The 21429-nt window shown below is 52.7% G+C and overlaps 8 protein-coding genes across 8 annotated transcripts; 4 read left to right on the forward strand and 4 right to left on the reverse strand.

The window, feature by feature from the left end:
• Positions 1-84: 84 nt before the first annotated feature.
• Positions 85-1334, reverse strand: PV07_06112 (uncharacterized protein). The gene has a single exon (XM_016393060.1). The coding sequence runs from the start codon at positions 1249-1251 to the stop codon at positions 307-309; it is 945 nt and encodes a 314-aa protein (XP_016250579.1). The 5' UTR covers positions 1252-1334; the 3' UTR covers positions 85-306.
• Positions 1335-1487: 153 nt separating this feature from the next.
• On the reverse strand, positions 1488-4117 carry PV07_06113 (aspartate-tRNA ligase). Its single transcript, XM_016393061.1, has 3 exons — positions 3851-4117; positions 2874-3802; positions 1488-2820 (listed from the first exon to the last, which is right to left on the reverse strand). Exons 1-3 carry the CDS (start codon positions 4086-4088, stop codon positions 1594-1596), a joined length of 2394 nt encoding a protein of 797 aa, XP_016250580.1. The 5' UTR covers positions 4089-4117; the 3' UTR covers positions 1488-1593.
• A 461-nt stretch (positions 4118-4578) lies between these two features.
• On the reverse strand, positions 4579-6003 carry PV07_06114 (uncharacterized protein). Its single transcript, XM_016393062.1, has 2 exons — positions 5865-6003; positions 4579-5810 (listed from the first exon to the last, which is right to left on the reverse strand). The coding sequence occupies exons 1-2, from the start codon at positions 5895-5897 to the stop codon at positions 4611-4613; spliced, it is 1233 nt and encodes a 410-aa protein (XP_016250581.1). The 5' UTR covers positions 5898-6003; the 3' UTR covers positions 4579-4610.
• A 287-nt stretch (positions 6004-6290) lies between these two features.
• On the forward strand, positions 6291-10092 carry PV07_06115 (uncharacterized protein). The gene is made up of 2 exons (XM_016393063.1): positions 6291-9624; positions 9676-10092. Exons 1-2 carry the CDS (start codon positions 6589-6591, stop codon positions 9910-9912), a joined length of 3273 nt encoding a protein of 1090 aa, XP_016250582.1. The 5' UTR covers positions 6291-6588; the 3' UTR covers positions 9913-10092.
• A 242-nt stretch (positions 10093-10334) lies between these two features.
• PV07_06116 (uncharacterized protein) lies at positions 10335-11913 on the forward strand. Its single transcript, XM_016393064.1, has one exon. It carries the CDS (start codon positions 10416-10418, stop codon positions 11568-11570), a length of 1155 nt encoding a protein of 384 aa, XP_016250583.1. The 5' UTR covers positions 10335-10415; the 3' UTR covers positions 11571-11913.
• Positions 11914-12212: 299 nt separating this feature from the next.
• On the forward strand, positions 12213-15301 carry PV07_06117 (uncharacterized protein). Its single transcript, XM_016393065.1, has one exon. It carries the CDS (start codon positions 12438-12440, stop codon positions 14982-14984), a length of 2547 nt encoding a protein of 848 aa, XP_016250584.1. The 5' UTR covers positions 12213-12437; the 3' UTR covers positions 14985-15301.
• Positions 15302-15842: 541 nt separating this feature from the next.
• On the reverse strand, positions 15843-18226 carry PV07_06118 (uncharacterized protein). The gene is made up of 2 exons (XM_016393066.1): positions 17663-18226; positions 15843-17556 (listed from the first exon to the last, which is right to left on the reverse strand). Exons 1-2 carry the CDS (start codon positions 17857-17859, stop codon positions 16101-16103), a joined length of 1653 nt encoding a protein of 550 aa, XP_016250585.1. The 5' UTR covers positions 17860-18226; the 3' UTR covers positions 15843-16100.
• A 1217-nt stretch (positions 18227-19443) lies between these two features.
• PV07_06119 (uncharacterized protein) lies at positions 19444-21316 on the forward strand (the record flags this gene model as incomplete). Its single annotated transcript, XM_016393067.1, has 2 exons — positions 19444-19687; positions 19743-21316. The coding sequence occupies exons 1-2, from the start codon at positions 19675-19677 to the stop codon at positions 21314-21316; spliced, it is 1587 nt and encodes a 528-aa protein (XP_016250586.1). The 5' UTR covers positions 19444-19674.
• Positions 21317-21429: the final 113 nt, after the last annotated feature.

The following is a 21429-nucleotide window of genomic DNA, read 5'->3' on the forward strand; positions in this document are numbered from 1 at the left end:
GAAGGACCAAGATTGCCAGGCCTCGCAGGCTCAATATGTTGAAGAGGAGGAATCGACACCGGCACTCGAGGAGCGGATGATTGCTTCTGGCAAATTGAGAGTTGTCAAATTTGTGAGTTACTGCAGGAGGAATGAGGTTCGTCGAATTGAAAAATCTATGCTTCTGGGTGGAATTTCCAGGACCAGAGATGAAATTAGGGATCTGTGATCGTATTGGAAAGTCCCCTGGAAAATTCTTGCAGATAAATCGCTGTGCGGGCTAAGATGTGCGCCAGATGGCACCTCAGCACCAGCATGTGAAGTTACTCATCCTCTTCTTCTCCCACTGCTACTGCTCGGTCTTGCTGTCGCGTTGGCCTTGCCCGGACTCAACCTGTTCGCCTCCTCGGTGGCCTTTGCAGCACTCCCTTTTTGTCCAACGCCTTGCAATCCACTTTTGCCCTTCTTACCCAACTCCTTTGCATGCCCTGCGGTGGTTGGACTGTTCCAATAGTAAATCACCTGAGCTGCCAGAACCACATTCAACGCAAACCCGGCAATGAATCCGTACAAGATCAACTTATCATCCACTTCTTGAATCGTGGTGTAAATCCGACTGAGGCTGCCGAACAAGTAGTTGAACACGGCGAAGGCGGACAACTGGCCTGTTCCGCCCTGGCTGTAGATCGTGAGGATTTGTGGGAGCTTGCTGGCGATGCTCAAGGCGCCGGCGCCCGCTTGCAAGCTGGTCATTTGTGCATCCGAGACAATGGTGTCTGAGACCATCAGCGCATATACGGCACTGCCGAAGGCCGCAAGAAAGGCGCCCGCCTGGGCGCTCTTCTTTGAATACACCAGAATCAACACACTAATCACCACATCTTGAATGGCGATGAGAGCGGTCTCGCCGTATGTGCTGAATGGAAAGCCATTACGCATGTTATAAGCCAGGGAAATGACGAAACTGGCTGTTTCCAACAAGTAACTTGTGAACGACAGTCCCTCCGAGGACTGCGACTTGACAAGTTTGATGATTTGGGGCACTTTCACAACGGATGCGGCCGTGATGATGACTATGCCCAGGGCTTTGGAGATGGCTAGGGAGACACATTCGGGATGGGAGGCAAAGTCGAGGTCAAGAAGGAGGGCGCTGTGGCAGCGTTCGCCGAGGAGGTTGATGGCAAGGTCATTGATCGGACCGGGTAGGTTGTGAGTGATGGGAATTAGATAGGGTTTCAATGGGTTAAGGACAAGATCCTGAACTTGCTCCATCGCGAATGCTCGATGCGACTTTGCAAGACGCAGTATTCGAAATTGGAAAGGATGGTAAAGGTCGCTGCGCTTAAGAGAGTAACATTCCGTTTTGTTTATGATGCCAGGGTGGCCCGACATTCTCTTGTCGCAGGAAGTAGTGGCACGTGACTACATAGGGGCGTCAGCCTCGGCAACTGGTGAACCACAGTATATCTCCTGCGCAACTACACTGAATGGTGAAGTCCTGAGCTGAGTGAGTAAAGAGTGCGTGACTTTATCTACAGGACGAAAGTCTTGCCGACTGTTTTACATGGTCACACTATTGTTTGTACACGTTTTACAACTGTTCATGAAGCCGTTTTACGCTTTGCGCGATAATTTGGCAGTCGATCCAGGAGCCACCTTGTCGTCGGCGGCAACGAGATGATAGGTTGCCAGCTGGTCCCGGGTGATCGGTGAGGGGGCACCAGCGAACTTATCTTCACCATCTGCGTACTTTGGAAATGCAATCACATCTCGCACACTTGCACTGTTCGTCAACATCGCCATCAAGCGATCAAATCCCAGGGCAAACCCTGCGTGCGGCGGACAGCCAGAACGCAACGCCCTCAATAGATGTCCGAAATCCTTGACGCGTTCCGGCTGCATCTTCAAGACTTCTCGGAGGATAAATTCTTGCATGAATTCACGGTGTATACGGCAGGACCCGCCACCAACTTCAACCCCATTAATGACGAGATCATAATGGTCCCCGACAATGGACAGGGGATTCTTCTTGAATGTGGACACCGATAAATCCTGACCTGGCTTGGGAGCCGTAAATGGATGATGCGTGGAGCAGATCCCTGCGGACCCGCCTTGTCCTGGTTCAGATTCTTCTGTCGGCGAGAATAAAGGGAAGTCGGTAATCCACAAGGCAGAGAATCCGGAAGGCGCAGGAATCAGACCTTCTGATATGGCCTGCTGGTAAATATCCCGACGCAGGTCCCCTAGAATGGTAGATCCACCAGAAAACGGCTTGCCATCACGGCTGTAAAGGACCAGGATGTCGCCAGGTTCGGGATCGAATTCTTCTTCTACTTTGGAGGCACCTTCGTGGCCAAAGCTCGCCAACCCATGCAGCGGCTTTAAAAGATCAAAGACGGCCACTCCAGGGATTCGTGAGCTGTCATTCGTATATCTCGCTGTCGACGATGCTTCCAAGAATGCTGTTACGAATTTCTGGCTGTCCGCTGGTTCGCATCCCTGCATGTCGATTTTCACCATCTCCACGACGGGATCGTCAAGCGAGGTTACCATGCCCTTCACATTGGGCGGGAGCCACTGATCCACTCGGCGAATCTCAGACCCAAGCCGCGTGTCAGGCTTGTCCGAGCCAAACCGGGTCATTGCGGCGTCATAAGTCAACTGTGGAAAAGTCAGGTTGCGATATTCTGGATCAGTCGATTTGGCCTCGAATGACCCCTTTGATGACGATGATTGCAAAGGAGCGATGTCAGGTACATTGGGCCAGATTGCATGAATGAGCAGGTCTTCCACAGCGGCCATGACGTCAGCACTGCTTGCAAATGCCATCTCGAGATCAAGCTACCACTGTGTCAGCATCGGCTGCTTGCCGCGACGTTATGGACGTGAATTACCTGGGTGAACTCGGGCTGCCTGTCGGCTCGCAAATCCTCGTCTCGAAAGCACTTTGCGAACTGAAAGTATCTCCAGATTCCCGAGGCCATGAGGACCTGTTTATATTGCTGCGGGCTTTGTGGCAATGCATACGCCAACCCCTTCTTTCTTGTGGGGACAATGAATTCTCGAGCGCCTTCTGGGGTTGACTTGAACAATAGAGGCGTCTCAATCTCGTCAAAATCATTGCGCAGCATATGCTCTCGTATCTTCCCTGCAAGCCGTGAACGTAATCGGATCCGGTGACGAAGGTTCGAATCTGTTCTGAACTGAAGATGTCGTAGCTCAGGCGGAAACACTGTATCGCACTTGGCGGTGAGGTCGGATGGAACCCCATTGAGAAACTTGTAAGAATCTGCTCTAATTTCGACATGAGATATGAGGTCGATATCCCCAACATATGGATCTAGTGTTTGAATTGTATTTTCTGCCCTTTGACGGTGTGTGGCATATGACTCTCCTGATGTAACTCGCTTGTGGTCTTTTTTTGGTGGCGTCAATCGTCGCACAATGGTTCCAGAAATCCGAATGGGTGTATGAGGACGAGCAGCTCTAAAAATGCTCAGTTGCCCTTCACAGTGAGCTTCATCGCTCGACTCGCTTTGTGCGCCCGGTTCCTCGGCACCTGAGCGATTTTCGGCCGATGGACTTGTAACCTTTGTAGCAGAGACGGAATGGGGAAAGATAACTTGCACGGCAAGCTCTAAGCGTGGATCGACGAGCTGAATAAAGTCGAAGCCCTTGCTTGGTCTGTGGGAAGTAATATACCCATACAGCTGCACCCGTGTCTGGCCATCATCATCAGGATCAGGAGTAGTCGGCAAGGAATCGACGTCGGTCTGGCGTAGTTTTTCCCACGCAGTGCTCGCTGTATCAGACGAAGAGATCCCTGGTAGAGTTAGATGCTGGTCAAATCCCCGAGAAGCAACTGCCTTACTAGAGAAGTTGTATCGCCTGATATCGCCGTTACTGGTCTGTAGCCTTGTATCGTGTTGCCGGTCACTTCGGACGGCAGTCGTAGAATATGCAAGTCTTTGAGACACGCAGGCTCTGATGGCTGAAGACTGCGTGGAAACAAATCCGCTCTGCGAGACTCGAGCGCGAATGTACCTGGATATTTCAATATAGCTGCGTCGGAGGTGGGCTGACCGCGTAAGTGGTCTTTGAATCTCCATCGGCTCTATGTATACAGCATCGAAGGACGATTGACGCGAACAATTCCAAAAGAATCGAATTGAGTTGGAGAAGCTGGGTCGGAGGTTTGCACGCGCCAACCCCGATGGCCGCCTGCGCACAAAACTCTCCAGATCGCTTTCTCCCTCTCTTTTCCCTTTTCCTTTTCTTCTTCATCCTTCCAAGTTTTGAACAAGTGAGTTCATGGTCTGCGAACTTTTGACGAGTATGTGCGCTAACATTTCTTCAGATGATGAAAGCCAAGCGTGTACTATACGATCTGTCCTTGCCGCGGGAAGCAGTAAGCCCTCTCTTCGGAGCTCAAGTGGCATGCTGTTCGATGCGGCGAGAAGACAATGAGATCGGCGTCCGGCACACCCATCTTGTTACATTTTACGGACGCGAGAAGGCAACTCTGACTCTCAATCTTGGAAAGGATCTGGTCGGTGTCTAGTTGACATTCCCGCCAACGCAGTGCATGGTGATATATTTTATGATTTGATGTGCGTCGCGATGCACCTAGATCAGCTGCTGGACTTGGTCGACAGTGTCGGTACCGATTCGAAGCTGTCCTCCATGAATGATCTCCACGCCGCAAGGGCTGCTTTCACCTCTTCCGTCGATCCTCCGAATGCAACCCTCACATACCCGCGAACAACTCGACTATCCCCGAAACATTTGCCTGCGGGACAGAGGAGAATGCCGGACTCCTCGATTAACTTGGAACAAAACTGCTCACTGTCGATCGGCTTTCCCATCTTGTGAAACTTGAGCATTGCCGTTGTTCCAGCCCGTGGTTTGACCCAAGAACATGACCAATTGTGCTCGTCGACAAACCCTTGCAGCAGGTCGAGGTTTGTTTGACATAACTTGATGTTTCTGGCTAATAATGCGTGAATGCACCTGTCACTCACGGCCTCTGCAGCAATCACCTCGTCTAATGTTGATGCAGCACCGGATTGGAGACGCCTGATTTTTCTGCAGGCTTCGAGAATGGTCTCGTCCTTCGTGGCAATCCATCCGGCTCTTGTCCCGGCCAAACCGTATGCTTTACTTACCGTACCCGTCACCACAACTTTCTTATAGCCCAGGTTGATCGTGGAGGGTGGAAAATCATCGTCTGACGGTAATATCGAATGGAAAAGAGGTCTGTAGGTCTCATCCGCCAGAATGGTTATACCCCTTTGCGCTGCCACTTCAATAAGGGCCTCGAGAATGGGTCTGGACACTATAGCGCCCGTGGGGTCACAAGGACTCTGGATCGCGATCAATTTTGTATTGTCCCTGATCAATGTCTTTAGCTCCTCAATATCAAGCTGCCACTTTTTCGCTGGGTCTGCATTCCACCAAGTGACCTCCGCGCCCAGAGATGCAGGTATTTTGTAAAGCAGCTCATCAACCGGATGCTGGCAGATGACATGATCCCCAGGGCTCAGCAGCGCGGTGAACACTGTATAATCCGCAGCGGCACTTCCATTGGTGATCATAATATCATCTTCGGTCACTCCTGCTGAGCGTGCAGAGTACAGGGCTGCCAAATTTCTCCGCAGTTCAACATGACCCAAGCCAGTATCGTTGGCCTTGAGTTTTAGTCCACTCAGTGACAACTCCTTTTCGGAATGCGGTCTGTTCTCTGATATGTCTAGAAGCTCAGACAGGGAGATATTGGAAGCGGCCGAAGACGAAAGGTCATGTTTGGCTGAGGAGAGATGCTTTTCGTTCCACTATTCACGTTGTTAGCCATAACTACCACCTCTTGAGGTCCGGTGACTGTCTACCTCAATCGCTTCAAGCTGTTCGATCCTGGCCATCTTCCCTGCTGAAACGCCTCGAACGGTAATCTAGATTGAGAATGAATAGACTGAGACTCGTAGAGACCGATCTCTGAACGGAGGGTAACATGCAGGACTGATTTCTTTTCAAACTGCGGCCGTGCGGAGACGCAGCCAACTGCTCCCCGCGGTTGCACATCCTAAGCTTGAGCTCCGACCTCGTATCTCGTAACGGGCTTGGGCCCCCCAGACTGAAAGCTGCTAGGCTGCCACGAGTAACTGCCGGGAGCTGTAACGATTGGATGCAAGCTTAGGCGCCCCTAACTGGATAGAGCTCGGCTCATTCGTCTGCGGGCGAAGGCCGATCCTACTTGTAGGTATCAGGTCTCCCGTCCCCGCCCGTACAGGAACCTGCCACCGGTTGTGCATTGTGCTGTTGCAACTTGTGCTGTACTGCGACACTTGGGCTTTTCCAGTAGTTCAGATCCCATCGCTTCCCGCTGCAAATTGCAATGGTGTGATATCCTTCTACTTCTGTTCTACATCCTTTGTCGCATGTTCCTCCTATTATTCATCTATCCACAAACACGGTTTCTGACCTTCCTCTCGACTTTCCGCTTTCTCGACAGCCCGTCCGCGTTGACTGGCAAGCTTCCGTCCACAGGCGCCAGCGACACGATATATCACCTCCGCATTTACAGAGCGGACGATTTCGCCCAGTCCTTTCTCAATGAACCTCTATGGCGTTGCCGCAGCCCTTTTACTTGTCGCACCGAGTCTGCTCGTGACAGCCTATCCCAATGATACCTCACGGGCATTGATGCAAGATCCCTTCCTCGATCTGGTCGACGGGTGTCCGCCATGTCCTAGATGCTTCGATTGCCACTACGACGAATTCCCGTGCCTACAGTTTGCGAGCTGTAGTAGCGCCAACGGGAAATGTGTCTGTCCTCCTGGCTTCGGAGGTGACGACTGCGCAGAACCACTATGTGGTTCCTTGGCCGATGGCAAGAATAGATCACCAAGAAGAGGCGATAAATGCGATTGCAAGGATGGGTGGGAGGGCATCAACTGCAACGTGTGCGCTTCCAACGAAGCATGTAATGCACTGATGCCCCTGGGCCAAGGTGGTGTCTGCTATCAAAAGGGAGCTTTGGTCCACGAAAACTACCAGGTGTGCAATGTCACCAACAAGGCTATCCTGGACCAGATCGATCCTCGGATACCAGAGGTTACCTTCTCTTGCAACGCGGAAGATGCTACCTGCAACTTCCAATTCTGGGTCGATCACAAGGAATCCTTCTACTGTGCCCTCGACAATTGCACCTCGACATATCAAGACACGAACGTCCGCAATACCACAAAATATCAATGCCAAAATATAAAATGCTCTTGCATACCAGACCGGTTCTTGTGTGGTGAAGATGGCTCTGTTAATATCGACGAGTTCTTGGCGCAAGAAATCAAGGGCCCAGCCTCCTTTTACTCGCAGCACACCTATGGCGGTAGCTCCAAGGACGGTAGTCGATTCGAAGAACCGGCCATGAATAACCTGATATCTATGATATTTGGCGACGAATACATCTCGCTTCAATGTCGGGCAGGTGAATGTCTTTATGAGACGGAAGTGCCTGGATATGAGAGACCCATCAAAGAGATCAACACGCCCTTGATAGCTGGAATCATAGCTGGTTGTGCCCTCTTTATTGTTGCTGTCACACTCATCTCGTGGTACCTTTCGAGAAGGGCGGCACTCAAGCGGTGGGGAGCCATTCGACTGGGTGAAGGCGGTGAAAATGACGCCTCACTATCAATGATCAACCACACCCCGATGGCTTTGCAATTTGAGAACGTCTCTTACGGTCTGAAAGGAAAGGAGATCCTCTCTGGGATCTCTGGCATTGCCCACCCGGGGCAGATCACGGCCATCATGGGTGCTTCCGGTGCAGGCAAGTCTACGTTTCTCGATATTCTCGCTCGCAAGAACAAGCGCGGAACCGTCTTGGGCCATATGTATGTCAACGGCGAGAAAATTCTCGACGGGGAATACCGAAATGTGGTGGGCTACGTCGACCAGGAGGACACTCTGTTGCCAACCCTGACCGTTCACGAGACCATTCTCACCAGCGCACTCCTGAGACTGCCAGCCGATATGGGCATCTCTGTCAAGGAGCAGCGAGTCATCGAAGTCATGCAGCAACTCGGAATTTACCACATCAAAGACCAAGTGATTGGCTCGGAGGAAGGAAATGGTCGAGGCATTTCCGGCGGCGAAAAACGACGGGTTGGTATCGCTTGCGAGCTTGTGACTAGCCCAAGCATCCTCTTTCTCGATGAACCAACCAGTGGGCTCGACGCGTTCAATGCATTCAATGTCGTTGAATGTCTGGTCACCCTGGCCAAGACTTATAACCGGACCGTCATCTTCACCATTCATCAACCTCGCTCCAACATTGTCGCACTATTCGACCAGCTCATCCTTCTTGCCAAAGGCCAAACCGTCTATTCTGGTCCCTTTTCAAGTTGTCAGTCCTACTTTGATCACATTGGCTACTCCTGTCCTCCGGGTTTCAATATTGCGGACTATCTGGTGGATCTGACAATGCACGCCAGTCTTCCGCATTCGCCCATATTTGAGGATGTCCCGAAAGATTTGCTCGACCGAGATGGCCCGGGAACAGAATCAAGCAGTACGCGCGCCGTCAAATCCATTGCAAGCGTTTCCAATGTGAGCGTGGACAGTCCACGTGAAACCCCGACGCGAGGAAAACCGAAGAGGCGAATTTCCCTAAAGCAAAAGCAGGACCGACAATTGTTCACTCGAAAGAAGACTGCTGGGAGCGAAACTCCGCCAACGCCAAAGACCGATGATGAGGACACTGTGATGGGAAGGGCAACTGGCAGCATGCGGAGCTGGTTGCAAATGTCCAAGAGAGACGGGTCGAACCCACCACCCCTTCTGGAGGATCCTGACGACATACCACCAGAGGTCACCACTGATCTGGACATTCTGGTCACCAGTTTTAAGAATTCCGATGTAGCTCAGACGATCCACGATGAGATTACAGCTTCGATCCAAGCCGCCTCGGCGGCTAACGGCCACGGTGGGGGAGACGCCGTAACTGAACCTGTCACAGGGTCGATTAAAGGCTTCCGGCGAGTGAGCCTTCCACGACAATTCTTGATCCTATCTAGGCGGACCTGGCGGAATCTCTATCGCAATCCAATTCTGATGTTGACTCACTATGCGGTTGCTATTCTGCTGGCCGTATTGTCAGGGTGGCTCTTTTACGGCGTTTCAGACGACATTGGCGGATTTCAAAATCGACTTGGCCTCTTCTTCTTCCTCTTAGCACTGTTCGGTTTCAGCGCGTTGACGAGCTTGAATGTCTTCAGCGCAGAGCGGCTGATCTTCGTCCGAGAACGCGCCAATGGATACTACTCCCCGATTACTTACTATGCTGCGAAGATCATGTTCGATATTGTGCCGCTCCGGCTCATCCCACCTATTATCATGGGCGTCATCATCTATCCAATGTCCGGGCTGCTCCCGAAATGGGGCGTTTTCTTCACCTTTATGCTGATATTGGTTTTGTTCAACTTGGCGGCAGCAGCTATCTGCCTGACGATTGGTATTGTGTTCAAAGATCCCGCTGTCGCCAATCTGATTGGTAGCTTGGTGATGTTGTTCAGCTTATTGTTTGCCGGCTTACTCCTCAATCTCAGCCACGACAGTGTCCAAAAAGCAGCAGAATGGCTGCAAATGGTAAGCACCGCTGATCCCGCTTGGTGGAACTTGTGCTGACCGTCGACACAGTTATCCATCTTCCACTACGGATACGAGGCTCTCATCGTGAACGAGGTAGCCAAACTGCGTCTCAAAGATCATCGATACGGCCTTGACATCGAGGTTCCCGGGGCCAGCATTCTCAGCGCCTTTGGCTTCGACAATCTGGCATTGTGGAACGATGTCATTGGCCTGGGCGTCTTTGCAGGAGCATTCATCATCATCGCATACGGTGCTATGCATTTCCTACTTGTTGAAAAGAGGTAACAGTGGTAATGAGGGGGTTATCTAACGACTTTGCTGTGTGGTTGCTACGGAAACTTGCATGTCCCGGCGTTCTAGGTACATAGATGAGGTTGGCGGAGTGAGGGTCACCGAGCCTGTAAACAACCGATACACATATATACATTAATATGACATGAACCTCAAACACTTCCATGATGGCCCTGCATGGTGGCTGTTTGTCTTTCCGTGTGTTTTAGTAGGTTGTAGTCGAACATATGGTTTCCATGTGATTACGAGCGGCGGAGGCCCGGCCAATCTCGGAACCGTGCATCTCGAAAACCAGGGTATGAAGCCGACAGGCGGCCGCCCGATCTCGGAGACGGTCATTATGCGGGGAGATTGAACAAGTCCAAGTCCACTGAGTCTCATCCTCCTACGCGACCTCGAGCTCCTGACAATATCAAGAAACACTCCTCTTTGCAGCACGGCGTGGATTGCTGCTAGTATTGAAGTTTGATCACCTCTCATCAGTCTCAAGGAGAACGATGACCGTGCTTTCTCGCGCCTGTTCTCGCTGCATCGCTCAAGCGGCGACGAGCAGCAGTGCCCGACTCGGAACCACATCGCGGGCCCTCTCCTCCTCTTCCACGAGATTGAGCTCACCACCAGCCGACCCAAAGGCGATAGCAGAAGCCTTTCTATCCAAATTCTCCAAGGGGCAAACGTTCGTGCGCCGTCAACTGCTGGACGCCAACCAGATCCGCCTCTTCTCACTCACTCTGAATCGAGCTCATCTATGGCCCACTAGCTCCGTTTCGTCCACCAAGACGCTCGAGGAGGCGGAGCCTGTCCAAGGCACTCCCATCCCCCCGGCCTATCATCTCTGCTACTTCACACCAGCTCAACTACCTGGCATATTGGGGCTAGATGGCACGGATGCGAGTTTCAACCCCGACGCACCCTTCACGAGACGCATGTGGGCTGGAGGATCATGTCATTGGCCCGGAGCTGATCCTAATGCGGTCCACCAGGCACTCTTGGTGGTCGGCGATACCGTCACCGAGGTCACGAGGGTGTTGAGCTGCGAGCCCAAGGTCATTGGCAAGACGGGGGAGAGTATGCTAGTCGTGGGCGTGGAGAAGGAATTCCGGAATGGGAAAGATGAGCTGTGCGTCCTGGACCGGAGAAATTGGGTCTTTCGAGTAGCCCTCGACCCTTCCAAACCTGCACCCTTGGTTCCCAAGCCAAAGGAATTGTCACAGGCGGAACTTGACAAGAGCGTTGAGGGGAAGCTATGGCGGGAATACAGTCGTGACGAAGCAACGCTGTTCCGATTCTCGGGCTTGACATTCAATGCGCACAGGATTCACTACGACAAGCCCTGGGCAACGGAGGTGGAGGGCCACAGGAACGTGGTTGTCCACGGCCCGATGAATCTGATTGCCATGTTGGATCTGTGGCGAGATGAAGCCAGTGTCTTTCGGGGTGTGGGTGAAGGATCAATGCAGGATGATGAAGCTGTCTACTATCCGCAGATGATTGAGTATCGGGCTACGAGCCCCGTCTACGGCAGAGAGCCCTACCGGGTGATGATGAATAAGGAGGCGGTGGACAAGAAAGAGGCAGAGACAAGGGTGGTGAGTAACGACGGGACGGTATGCATGAAGGGGACGGTGACGGATTGGTCTCTGAGCAAGTAAGGGTGCAACCCCCAAAAAGCAAATTGAGCAGTCGGTGTGGGAGGCGACCGTAGACGGCCGCTTACGAAGGTGGCTGTCGACTTGGGTCGCTCATCAACCCGAATTGGGAGCGGAGGGTCGACTTGGACTGGGGATGAGATAAGGATGGACCATCTAGCTACGAGGATTTTGTTGGGGGAAGTGGCTGAAAATCGAGATCGAGGCCAAGACAGAGCTGGTTGCGTATACGGTGCCTTTGACCTGCCTGTTTGGTGTGTTGTTCGTCGCCGAGCTGCTTCTCCAGATGGTGATGGAGGTGAGGATACAGGTGAGCAAAGGTGGAGATGGTGACAGTCGAGTGTGGAGGGAAAACAGCCTAAAGAGCCCCGAATCCAACGATGCGAACTCCCTCTCCAGGTGCCCCTAAGGGATACGGGGGGCCAGCCCCTATCCTCGTAACCTCGCGACCCTTGGGGCCCTTTAGGCCTGGTGTGCCCGCCTGGGCGCCAATTACTACGAGTTCCAGCTAGCGATGCCCCCCGCGGAAGTCGCCATCCGCTAGACTGTAGGCTCCCTAGGCGGAGCTAGCGGTGATCGGGTCAAGCGTCTCTGCCCCTCCGCACTTTTTCACTTCTCCTCCTGCTCTTCCAGCCACGTCCATCTCATCCTTTCCACTTTCGATCCTCCCAATACTCCTCCCTTGCGGCTTCATTTACGTACATAGCGTTTGGTGGCCATCGTTGTGCCCAGAGAAACTCGGATATCAAATGACTCTCGCTCGCCAAGTCTCGACAGCCGTATAATCCCACAGAAACCCTGCTCGTCCGTCTTTGCGCCCATCTTCCAACCACTCCTCGCCATGACTGTCACCTTCTCCCCAGCACCGGCATGATTCCACAAACCCCTTCGTTGACCGTCCCTCCAGATAGCTCTGCACAGCAGCTGCTGCGCCTGGGGAAGCCCTTCGTCGAGTTTCCCCGATTCAGCATCCTCGCTCTCCAGGAAGAGAAAGACCAGGATGGCAACCCTCTTCCTTTCTCCGAGTGGCTTACCAGACGTCTGCAACTAGGGCAGCCTTTTGTCATCGCCGAATTCGACAAACTCGACGCCTGGCCGGCCTCGGGTCCTCACAATGGACACCAGCCAGGTTTCGGCATCGAAAGGCTGATCGAATTGAGCACCAAGAAGAACATCCCCATCCGAAACTGCAGCACCGGCCGGGATTTATCTTTCACCCTCAAGAAATTCGCCGACAGCGCGAGGCAATCCTCTCCCGAATTTCAGAACCTCTATGCCAGAGACTTGCAATGTCCGCAAGAATGGCTTGAACAATGTCGCAGAATCTTGCCCACAGAGGTCCAATGGGGTGGGCGATTGGATCTCTTCCAGTGGCTGCCACAGTGTGCGAGGAGTGAAGTCATGATGGCCTATGTTGGTAGCGAAGGGAGCAGCTCCGGATTTCACCGATGTTTCTCGAGCACCGTCGCCTTGAACTTGCTCGTCGAGTCGGACGATCGGCCAGTCGTGTGCATTGGCACGGACTTCGACTCGCAGAAGAAATACGACGCCTTCATGTCCGCCCGTGGCGCTTCACCTCATTTAGACTGGCTAAACCTGGGATCGGAAGAGCTCCTGAAAGCTGACTTCCCCCTATATGCCTACGACCAACGAGTTGGCGATCTCGTCGTCTTTCCTCCTGCCACCGCCCACCAAGTTTGGAATCCCGCCACGCTTTCAGCAAAGCTTGTCTGGAACATCCTCCATCCTCTGTCACTTGAGGTGGGCTTTGAATACGTTCAGGCCCCCTTCAACCGCCTCTGCCATCCAGATGTCGCTCGAACCAGCCTCTCTTTGGCGTGTGCTATGTTATCTCTGCTCCAGGACAACCAGACAATGAGGAGCTCCCCGCTCCCGCTGCCTCCAGATCTACCTCTCCTCTCACACTTGTTTCGTCGAATGGTGCATGACGAATCAATTGAATCTCATCCTGTCACGCCAGTGACTTTGGTACCTATACAGCAAGGGACCATTGCAACCTGCAACTTTTGCAGTACGGCCATCTGGAACCGTCACGTGCGATGCACGCAATGCGCCGATTTCGATCTCTGCCTGCTTTGTTATCTCAACGGTCGTTCTTGCGAACATTCCCAATCCTATGCATGGGCAGAGCTGGTGCCAGCGGAGCAATGTACAAGGGTTCTCAACCGGGCCCGCGAGATTCTAGGATTTCAACCAGAAGAACCGCGCACGCTCGACAAACGCAAGACTCTAGGAACAGCGGTCAATGATTTGATGCGTGCCAAAACATCAGCAACAAGCAGACTGTGCCACCTCTGCCGAATCGACCACCAAGAATGGAAAGGGCGGCGCTGCGACAAATGCACCGCCTTTTTCTGCTATCGAGGCTTGTTCCGACATTTTGATGAGTATCCCTCGGAAGTGTTACGGCATAAAGGGCTGTGGACTTGTCCCAAGTGCACAGAGACTTGCAATTGTCGATGCTGCCATTTCGCAACGGCGTACGTTAAAAGCGAAAAGCCCGCCAGCAAAAGGAGGGTGAAAGCTTCCGACCCTCGTGGTAAGGTGATGGGCTTCGCAGACAATGTGTTTGATCAAAAGCGTGGAGGACGCCGAGATTCCAGCCACAATAGCTCTGGGGGTGGCCCTTTACCCGGTGTGGCACAAATTACGGGCAAGAAGCGGGCCATATCTTCCTCGGCAGATCCTGGCCCTGCGACCCCGCTAAGGAAAATGGAGTTACCAACACCCGAACCTGACTTCTCTGGGACCAGGCTGGCGTTATCAAGGGAAGGATCTGAGTTCTTGATGGATGGCCCCTTTGCCAGTGTCAATGGGACGCTGCCAACACTGTTGCCGAGTATGAAGACATTTCCAGATGGGCCTGACTTCATGGTCAGCCCAACCGATGAGAGGCATTCGCGAGTGAGTAGCTCGCCGGGCATTGTGTCCTTGGCCTCGGCGGCAATCAGCTCGAGCCGCCTCACGTCCAACATTCAGAACAATACTCTCCCACCGATGCTTGGGCATCCTCTTGCTACCAACGGCTTGTACCTCCCGCAGCACAACTCCAACGGCAGTTTCAGCACTCCTCCATCTTCTGCCCCAGCGGCGTCTCCTACAAAGCTCACTACGTGCTCGAAAGAGCCTAAGGCTCCGACCGCTGCACTGGACGCGTCAATTGCAGAGCTGGAAATGCAATTAGTCAAACTCAAGCGGTACGAGGAAGAGTTCATCGCTTTGAACCTGGACGACAGTCGCAAGATGCTGGCAAGCCAGGTGGCCGAATTGGAGAGCCAGATCAAGGCAAAGAAGCGGGAGAAGAGTCTCATTCTTATTGAGAGGCTGAAGAGGGAAGGATTTGGTGGGTTGGCGGCCGTGGTGGGCAAAGAGGTTGGGTTAGGTGTTGATGCTTAGGGCCATCTAGCACGACGTGCATAGTGTCGGCTGTCTCGAAGACGGGTCTATATTTGTTTCAACACCATGCACCCTGAGCTTCTTCGACGATGCCACCGGAATTTGGATGAGGATGCCAGATTTCAAAAGGTGCGGTGGGTGCTTTCACATGTCGGTACCAGTCATTTTGATTTCTAGCGTACATTGGAGCGGGATGACGAACTCTTTGATATACCCCAAGGAACGGATAGTGTTGATAGGATAACGAACATAGCAAAAGTCCAAAAGCCTCATGCGCTGCTCGGGTCGATGAAGGATGTGGTGATAGTAATCGTCAGTCCAGGCCGAGGTTCAGCAACGGAAGTATATATATACGAGTATACATGTGTGGCTACGGCACGCACTATACCGAGACGAGTATAGGGAAAAAGTCGCGACCATGCTCTTACTGAGGACGTATAAGTATATCTCAACTGGGGATAACTAGTAGTCGAGATACCGGCGGTGCCTGCCCGTGCAGCAAGGAAGAGGATCCTTGATGTTCGGTTTGCCGGGTGGTGACGGCCAGGGCCTATGCGCGAAATACATGGAGAGGGCAGAAATTGGTATTAACCTCCGTAGTACTGTACATAGGAAGATATATGTCCTAAATAGATAGATACCCGAGGTAATACGAGTAACTCAAGACACACTTGACCAACTAACTAACTACATGGTAACTACGCCATCATCCATACATGCTCCGTACTCTATACTCCATGGGAATGTGCGTACTTAATACTTAAGTGCGTACATAGATGCATGGGTACATGGGTACACATACGTATATACCTGGGTGCGTGAACAAGGCTCGTATTCTACATGTCTCAATCCATAGGTGCCACTTTGAGGAATAGCCTGGATAGATAACTTTATGTAGCTTTCTATGTACCACTGTAGGTACAAGGGGTCAATAATGAACACGAGGACACTAACTAATCCGCCCACAGTGGGGAATTGACGACGGTGAGCCTCTCGGAAAGGAAGACAGCGACACCACGACTCATTTTCACCACGTGGATTTTTCAACACAATCTATTTTCACCACATGGGCTTGGAACACGAGTCATTTTTGCGTCAACCCCTCGTCTAGAAGCTCTATTCGATGATCATGCAGATTCTCGCAAATCCTTTCCTCTTCTTCAGCGGTTTCTCTGCGTCAATGACCTCCTGCAAGCCCGTCTGCATGTCCACCTCCATTGGATCCCACGCCCACTTGTCGTGCCAGAACACAATCCGATGCCCAACGTACATGACGACGAAGATGGGGATTCCGATATAGGCGGTCAAGAACGACGAGGCGGACCATTCGCTGGGGAAGAAGACGGTGAAGCCGTTGATGAGGCAGAGGATAGTGAATGACACCATCGCGATCCAGGCGCCATAAGGCTGAATCCAGTTTCGGTATATAGGTTGGATTCCTTGCGCCTGGCAGGCTTTTCGAAAGCGGAGATAGATAATCATACAGCAAACCCACGAGGTCATGCCCCATGTATTGGTAAGGTTGACAAACCAGTTAAACACCGTAGAACCAGAGGAGGCGACATTTAGATAGGCGAGACCGCAGAATAGGGAAGAACAGCCCACCGCCATGTAGGGGACACCCCAGCGATTGCAGGCTTTGAAGATTCGGGGAGCGGAGCCCTGGACCGCAAGCGAATAAAGCGCACGTGAGGAGATGTAGAGGAAGGAGTTGCCAGACGACCAGGCTGAGATAAGGATGACGGCGTTGACGATGGATGGGAGGGTGTGGATTCCGGCATTGGCGACGGCGACGACGAAGGGCGAAGACTTTGCACCAGCTCCACCGTCGGTCAAGCGTTTATCGTTGCTGGGGCAGGTCACGCCAATCGCCAAGACGCTGAGGACGTAAAAGATAACCAGGCGGTAGAAATAGCGCTTGGAGGCAAGGGGTAGGTTCCGTCGTGGTGATTCCATTTCTCCACCCGTCACGACCAGGAGTTCCGGAGCAAAGGTGAAAGGGAAGACGGACAGAACGAGGGTTTCCCAGAAGGCGACAAAGCGACCCGTGCCGCCTCCGACGATATAAGGATGTGCTGCGCCCGGATCGTTCCAGTACCTGAAACCCAGACGGTCGTGGCTAGGCCCGCCACCCCAAAAGAGGATGAAGCTGAGGATGAGGAGACCGGTCATCAAGATAACCTTTGTTCCGGCGAACCAGAATTCTGTCTCGCCATAGAATCGGACGGGGAGGAAGTTGAGACCGATGATGACAACCAGCATAATTGTCATCCAGACGGCGATATTGACGTTGTTGGGCCAGTAGTCGATGACCAGACCGGCCGCAGTAATTTCGTACGGGACAAGAATGCCCAGGGCGTACCAGTAGAGGTAACCCAATGCAAAGCCCATGGAACGAGAAACGTATCGGTACCCATAGTAGGACATGGTCCCGCCGTGGACGGGCAGATAGGCCGCTACCTCGGTGATGGCGGTCACGACACAATATACCAGGAAGGTCATGATCACGTAGGCGGCTAAGATGAACGCAGGACCACCCAGAGCAAGCGTTGCGCCAGAACCGACGAAGAGACTGTTGGGAGTAAATGTCAGCCCGTACTTTTGCTAGAAATGATTGCTTTCGGTAAACATCTCTTCTCGAGGTCTCAGGGCCAAAGGTAAGAGAATATTCGACATACCCAGTACCAATAGTTCCGCCCAGGGCGATCATTTGAGCATGTCTGCTCTTGAGGCCACGTTGAGTAGTGGCGTATCGTTCATCAAGCAAGTCTGCAGCGATGATTGACTCGGCGACAGAAGACTTCCGACCAGTTATACTTCCTCTCTTGGTGGGTTCAGTGCCCTTTTCAGGGTCATACTCGACCTTGTCCGCCATGTCGACGTCAAGGGACTCTTCCACCCTCAACTGTGGCACCTGGTTGGCAAAGGTTCAAGTAGGGCCTTGCAAAAAGGTGATGGCCACTCGTAGGACGAAGCCAGAGGAGATGAGAAGGAGGAGGAGGAGGAGGAGAGAGGAGGCGCATTGCCGGGGGGGAAGAGGGTCTGAACGGCTTCTTTATAAGTCGACAGGATCATCTGAGGTGGTAGCAGCAGTAGCATTATGGTAGCGTACCAGGGATAAGGCTTCGAGCTGACTTGCCTGGGGTGGATTAGGATCGAGAGCCAATGCTTGCCTGTCAGTGGTTGTTGATAACGGAGAGTGGGAAGGGGAAGTCGAAGGCGAGCTGTAAGACGGTTTTCTGGCGTCTTGGCCGCAATTCTGCCCCCAGTCGCCCTCTGCCTTGGCCACCCGCCGTCCACGCCCGTTCCCGCTGCATATCTCCTGCGCAGGCCTCACTCCATCTAGCTTTCTCCCCTATTGGGCAGTCCGTCTCTCATGGCCAGGCGGGATACAATATCCTCTCCCGGACGCTGAAGTGCATTGCGGCCCTGACGATAAGCACGCATGGAAGCCATTCTCGACTACCCAGCCTCTCCAGAGATCCGATCGAGAACCGCTCAGACGATCCCTCCTGGGCAAATCTTGCCCTCTGCCCTCAAAAGAGCTTGTGTACCACCGTCTTGGCCTACCTTGAAACTTAGGATACCACCACATCGCACGGCTGTGCCCCCGTGTTTTGCCATCGAGGCCACCCGCTCGACGTTGGTCGGGGACATTCAACCCGAGAATCCACCGTCCGAGACGTTGCATATTCCAGAATTGCCAAAAGCCACTTCTCTCGAAGCGAGATCCGAGTCGACCACGAGACTGCTGATGCTGCATTGACACTGGTTTCTTCGACCTCCCCTGCAGGCCCCGCGAACGCCACGTGCCTAAGACCATGGTGCTGGTAGCGGATTTCCGCTGCAATGGATATGCTGGGATAATTCTGGCAGGGTCCCTGTAGCGACCAGCAGGAAGCCGCTCATTCTTGGAGAAGCACCGGCAGATGCGTGTGAGCAGCCTAGAGACACTGGTCTGATAGGCGAAGGAATGATCCTGGAACTCCTATCTCAGGCACAGTCCCGGTGGCCACAGAGGAGTTGGCTCGTATCTATGTCGCCCCACGGTTTTCAAACTCTAATTTCGTCCCATTCTCAGAGGAGAAATTGTCAGCATTTGTCTGGCTTCTTCCCATGCGCTGAGACAGCGTTATTACCTCCCTGGCGCCGGGTTGAGATCAGCAGCCTTGCAGATCGTTCCACGCCCCAAACTCTCGGGGGCCACTTATGGACATGTGCGTCATTGTTCTCGACCTTTAGAAGATTCGAAGCATTCGAGATAACAGATTGTGGCTTGCATCGAGCGCTCAAATCCATCCTTCCAGACCCATCGCTGCTTTTCTTGGTTCATCCGCGCTAGGTCTGCGCTGTCGATGACCTGGATGCGAGTACGAGGTGTCGAATGCGTGACAAGCATCGCACATGATGAAGGACCGAGGTCAGGGAGCTGCAACGCAAAAGAAAACCACAGCCTCGAAGCTCCTCCCAGGCCTTGTGGGCCAATGAAAACCATTTTGCTGCGCTTTGGCGTTGATGAGAAACCTTTGCCCCGGACATGCCCGCTAGCTCTGGACCTTTGTTGGCGCATCAAACGACTAAATTCTGCCCAGATGTTCATCTGCTGTTCATGAATGAATGTGGTTTCAACGATTTTGGTTGCAAGGTCAAGCTTACTTCTTGCTGAAGGGACCAAAATAGAACAACAACGATGTTGACGGAAGGTGAGTTAACCGAAGTGCATGGCTATCAGCCCAGAATATTGAGGCTCAAGTGCAGGGATAACAATACTTGGAATCCCCATTGCCATCTGGGCATTGCTTGCTATAATACTATATGTCGTCTCCAACTCTTTCTCAAATACTGCGAAGCTGAGGAAAGTCCCTGGTCCATGGCTGTATGCAGCAACAAGATTCAGGCTGGCTTTCGATGCCTGGCAAGCAAGATCTATTCACACGGTGAACAAGCTCCACCAAAAATACGGGCCTGTCGTACGGATCGGACCAAATGAGATCTCATTCAATAGTCTGTCTGCCCTGCGGACGATATACGGTGCTGGAAGTGGCTTTGAGCGGACTTCTTTCTACCAAATGTTTGACGTTTATGGCCGACAAAACCTCTTCACGTTCGCCTCTGGAAAACTCCATCGCGAGCGGAAGAAGCTGATCAGCCACATTTATGCCAACCAGACCGTGCTCGGCTTCGACGCCGCACAGCTGGTCAAGAGAAAAGTGATGGGGTTTCTGACGCTTCTGGAACGAGAGCCTGATCTCGGAAAGGAGATCTTTACGAGTTTGCATTACTTCTCCTTCGATGCCATCTCCGAGTTCGTGTATGGCCCAGACCATGGAGGAACGGCTGCTTTGCCAGGATCTAAGCAGTCCCGGGACCTCATTCAAGACATCCTCAACCCAGCTCGTAGGAGATTGGCATGGTTCGCTGTTTACTTTCCCACGTACACAAAGTGGATCACAACCCGCACGGGTCTTCTGGAGAGAGTGCTGACTTCCATGGGGCTGATGCCTATGCGCAAGCCCTTCACATATTCTGGAATCCGTCAGCATGCATTAAAGGCATTCTACAGTTTCAAAAATGCAGAGGCTGCTGTGCAAGCCAAAGCTGCCGAAAGCACCGTCATCGGGCGCCTATTCAAAGTGCGAGAAGAGGCTGGACTGTCCGACCTGGACATTGCCTCCGAATGCGCCGACCATCTGCTAGCCGGCATTGATACGACTTCAGACTCCCTCATGTTCATGATCTGGGCACTTTCGCTTCCTCAACATGAGACATACCAAGACAAGCTCAGGGAGGAGTTGTCGCACATCTCCGTGGACAGCCAGGGGCTTCCAGAGCCCAAGGACTTGACTCAGCTTCCTTACCTGAACGCGGTCGTGCGAGAGTCTCTGCGCCTGTACGCACCTTTGCCTGCCTTTGAGCCTCGATCTTCGCCTGTGGATACGGTGATCGATGGTTACGAGATTCCTGCAGGCACGATCGTGGGCATGTCACCGTACTGTCTGCACAGAGATGAAGGTGTCTATCCTTCTCCACTGACCTTCAGACCGGAAAGATGGCTCACAGATTCCGGCACTCTGATCCCTGAGTCGGACATTAGGAATCGATATTTCTGGGCCTTCTCCAGTGGTGCACGCATGTGTATCGGCATGCACCTGGCTAACGCAGAAATGCTCACTCTGCTGGCTGCCATGTATCGGAAGTACAAGACATCTGCAGAACATCCCGACACGTCGCCTGGTATCACCAGCCGGTTTGAAATTTTCAGCGACGAGACGATGCCCAAGATGGTGGAACATGAGTGTGTGATCGACTTTGTGGAGCTGGGTGCGAAATGAATGATCGAACAGAAAAGGCAAGGTGCGCAGAGTTCCAACGATTGTGAAGGCCGAGCAGCATTCCACGTGTGAACAAGTGCGAGAGCGCATATTCTAGCCAAAGACATCAGAAT

Source organism: Cladophialophora immunda, assembly GCF_000835495.1.
Source record: "Cladophialophora immunda strain CBS 83496 unplaced genomic scaffold supercont1.3, whole genome shotgun sequence".
In the NCBI taxonomy this organism is placed as follows: domain Eukaryota; kingdom Fungi; phylum Ascomycota; class Eurotiomycetes; order Chaetothyriales; family Herpotrichiellaceae; genus Cladophialophora; species Cladophialophora immunda.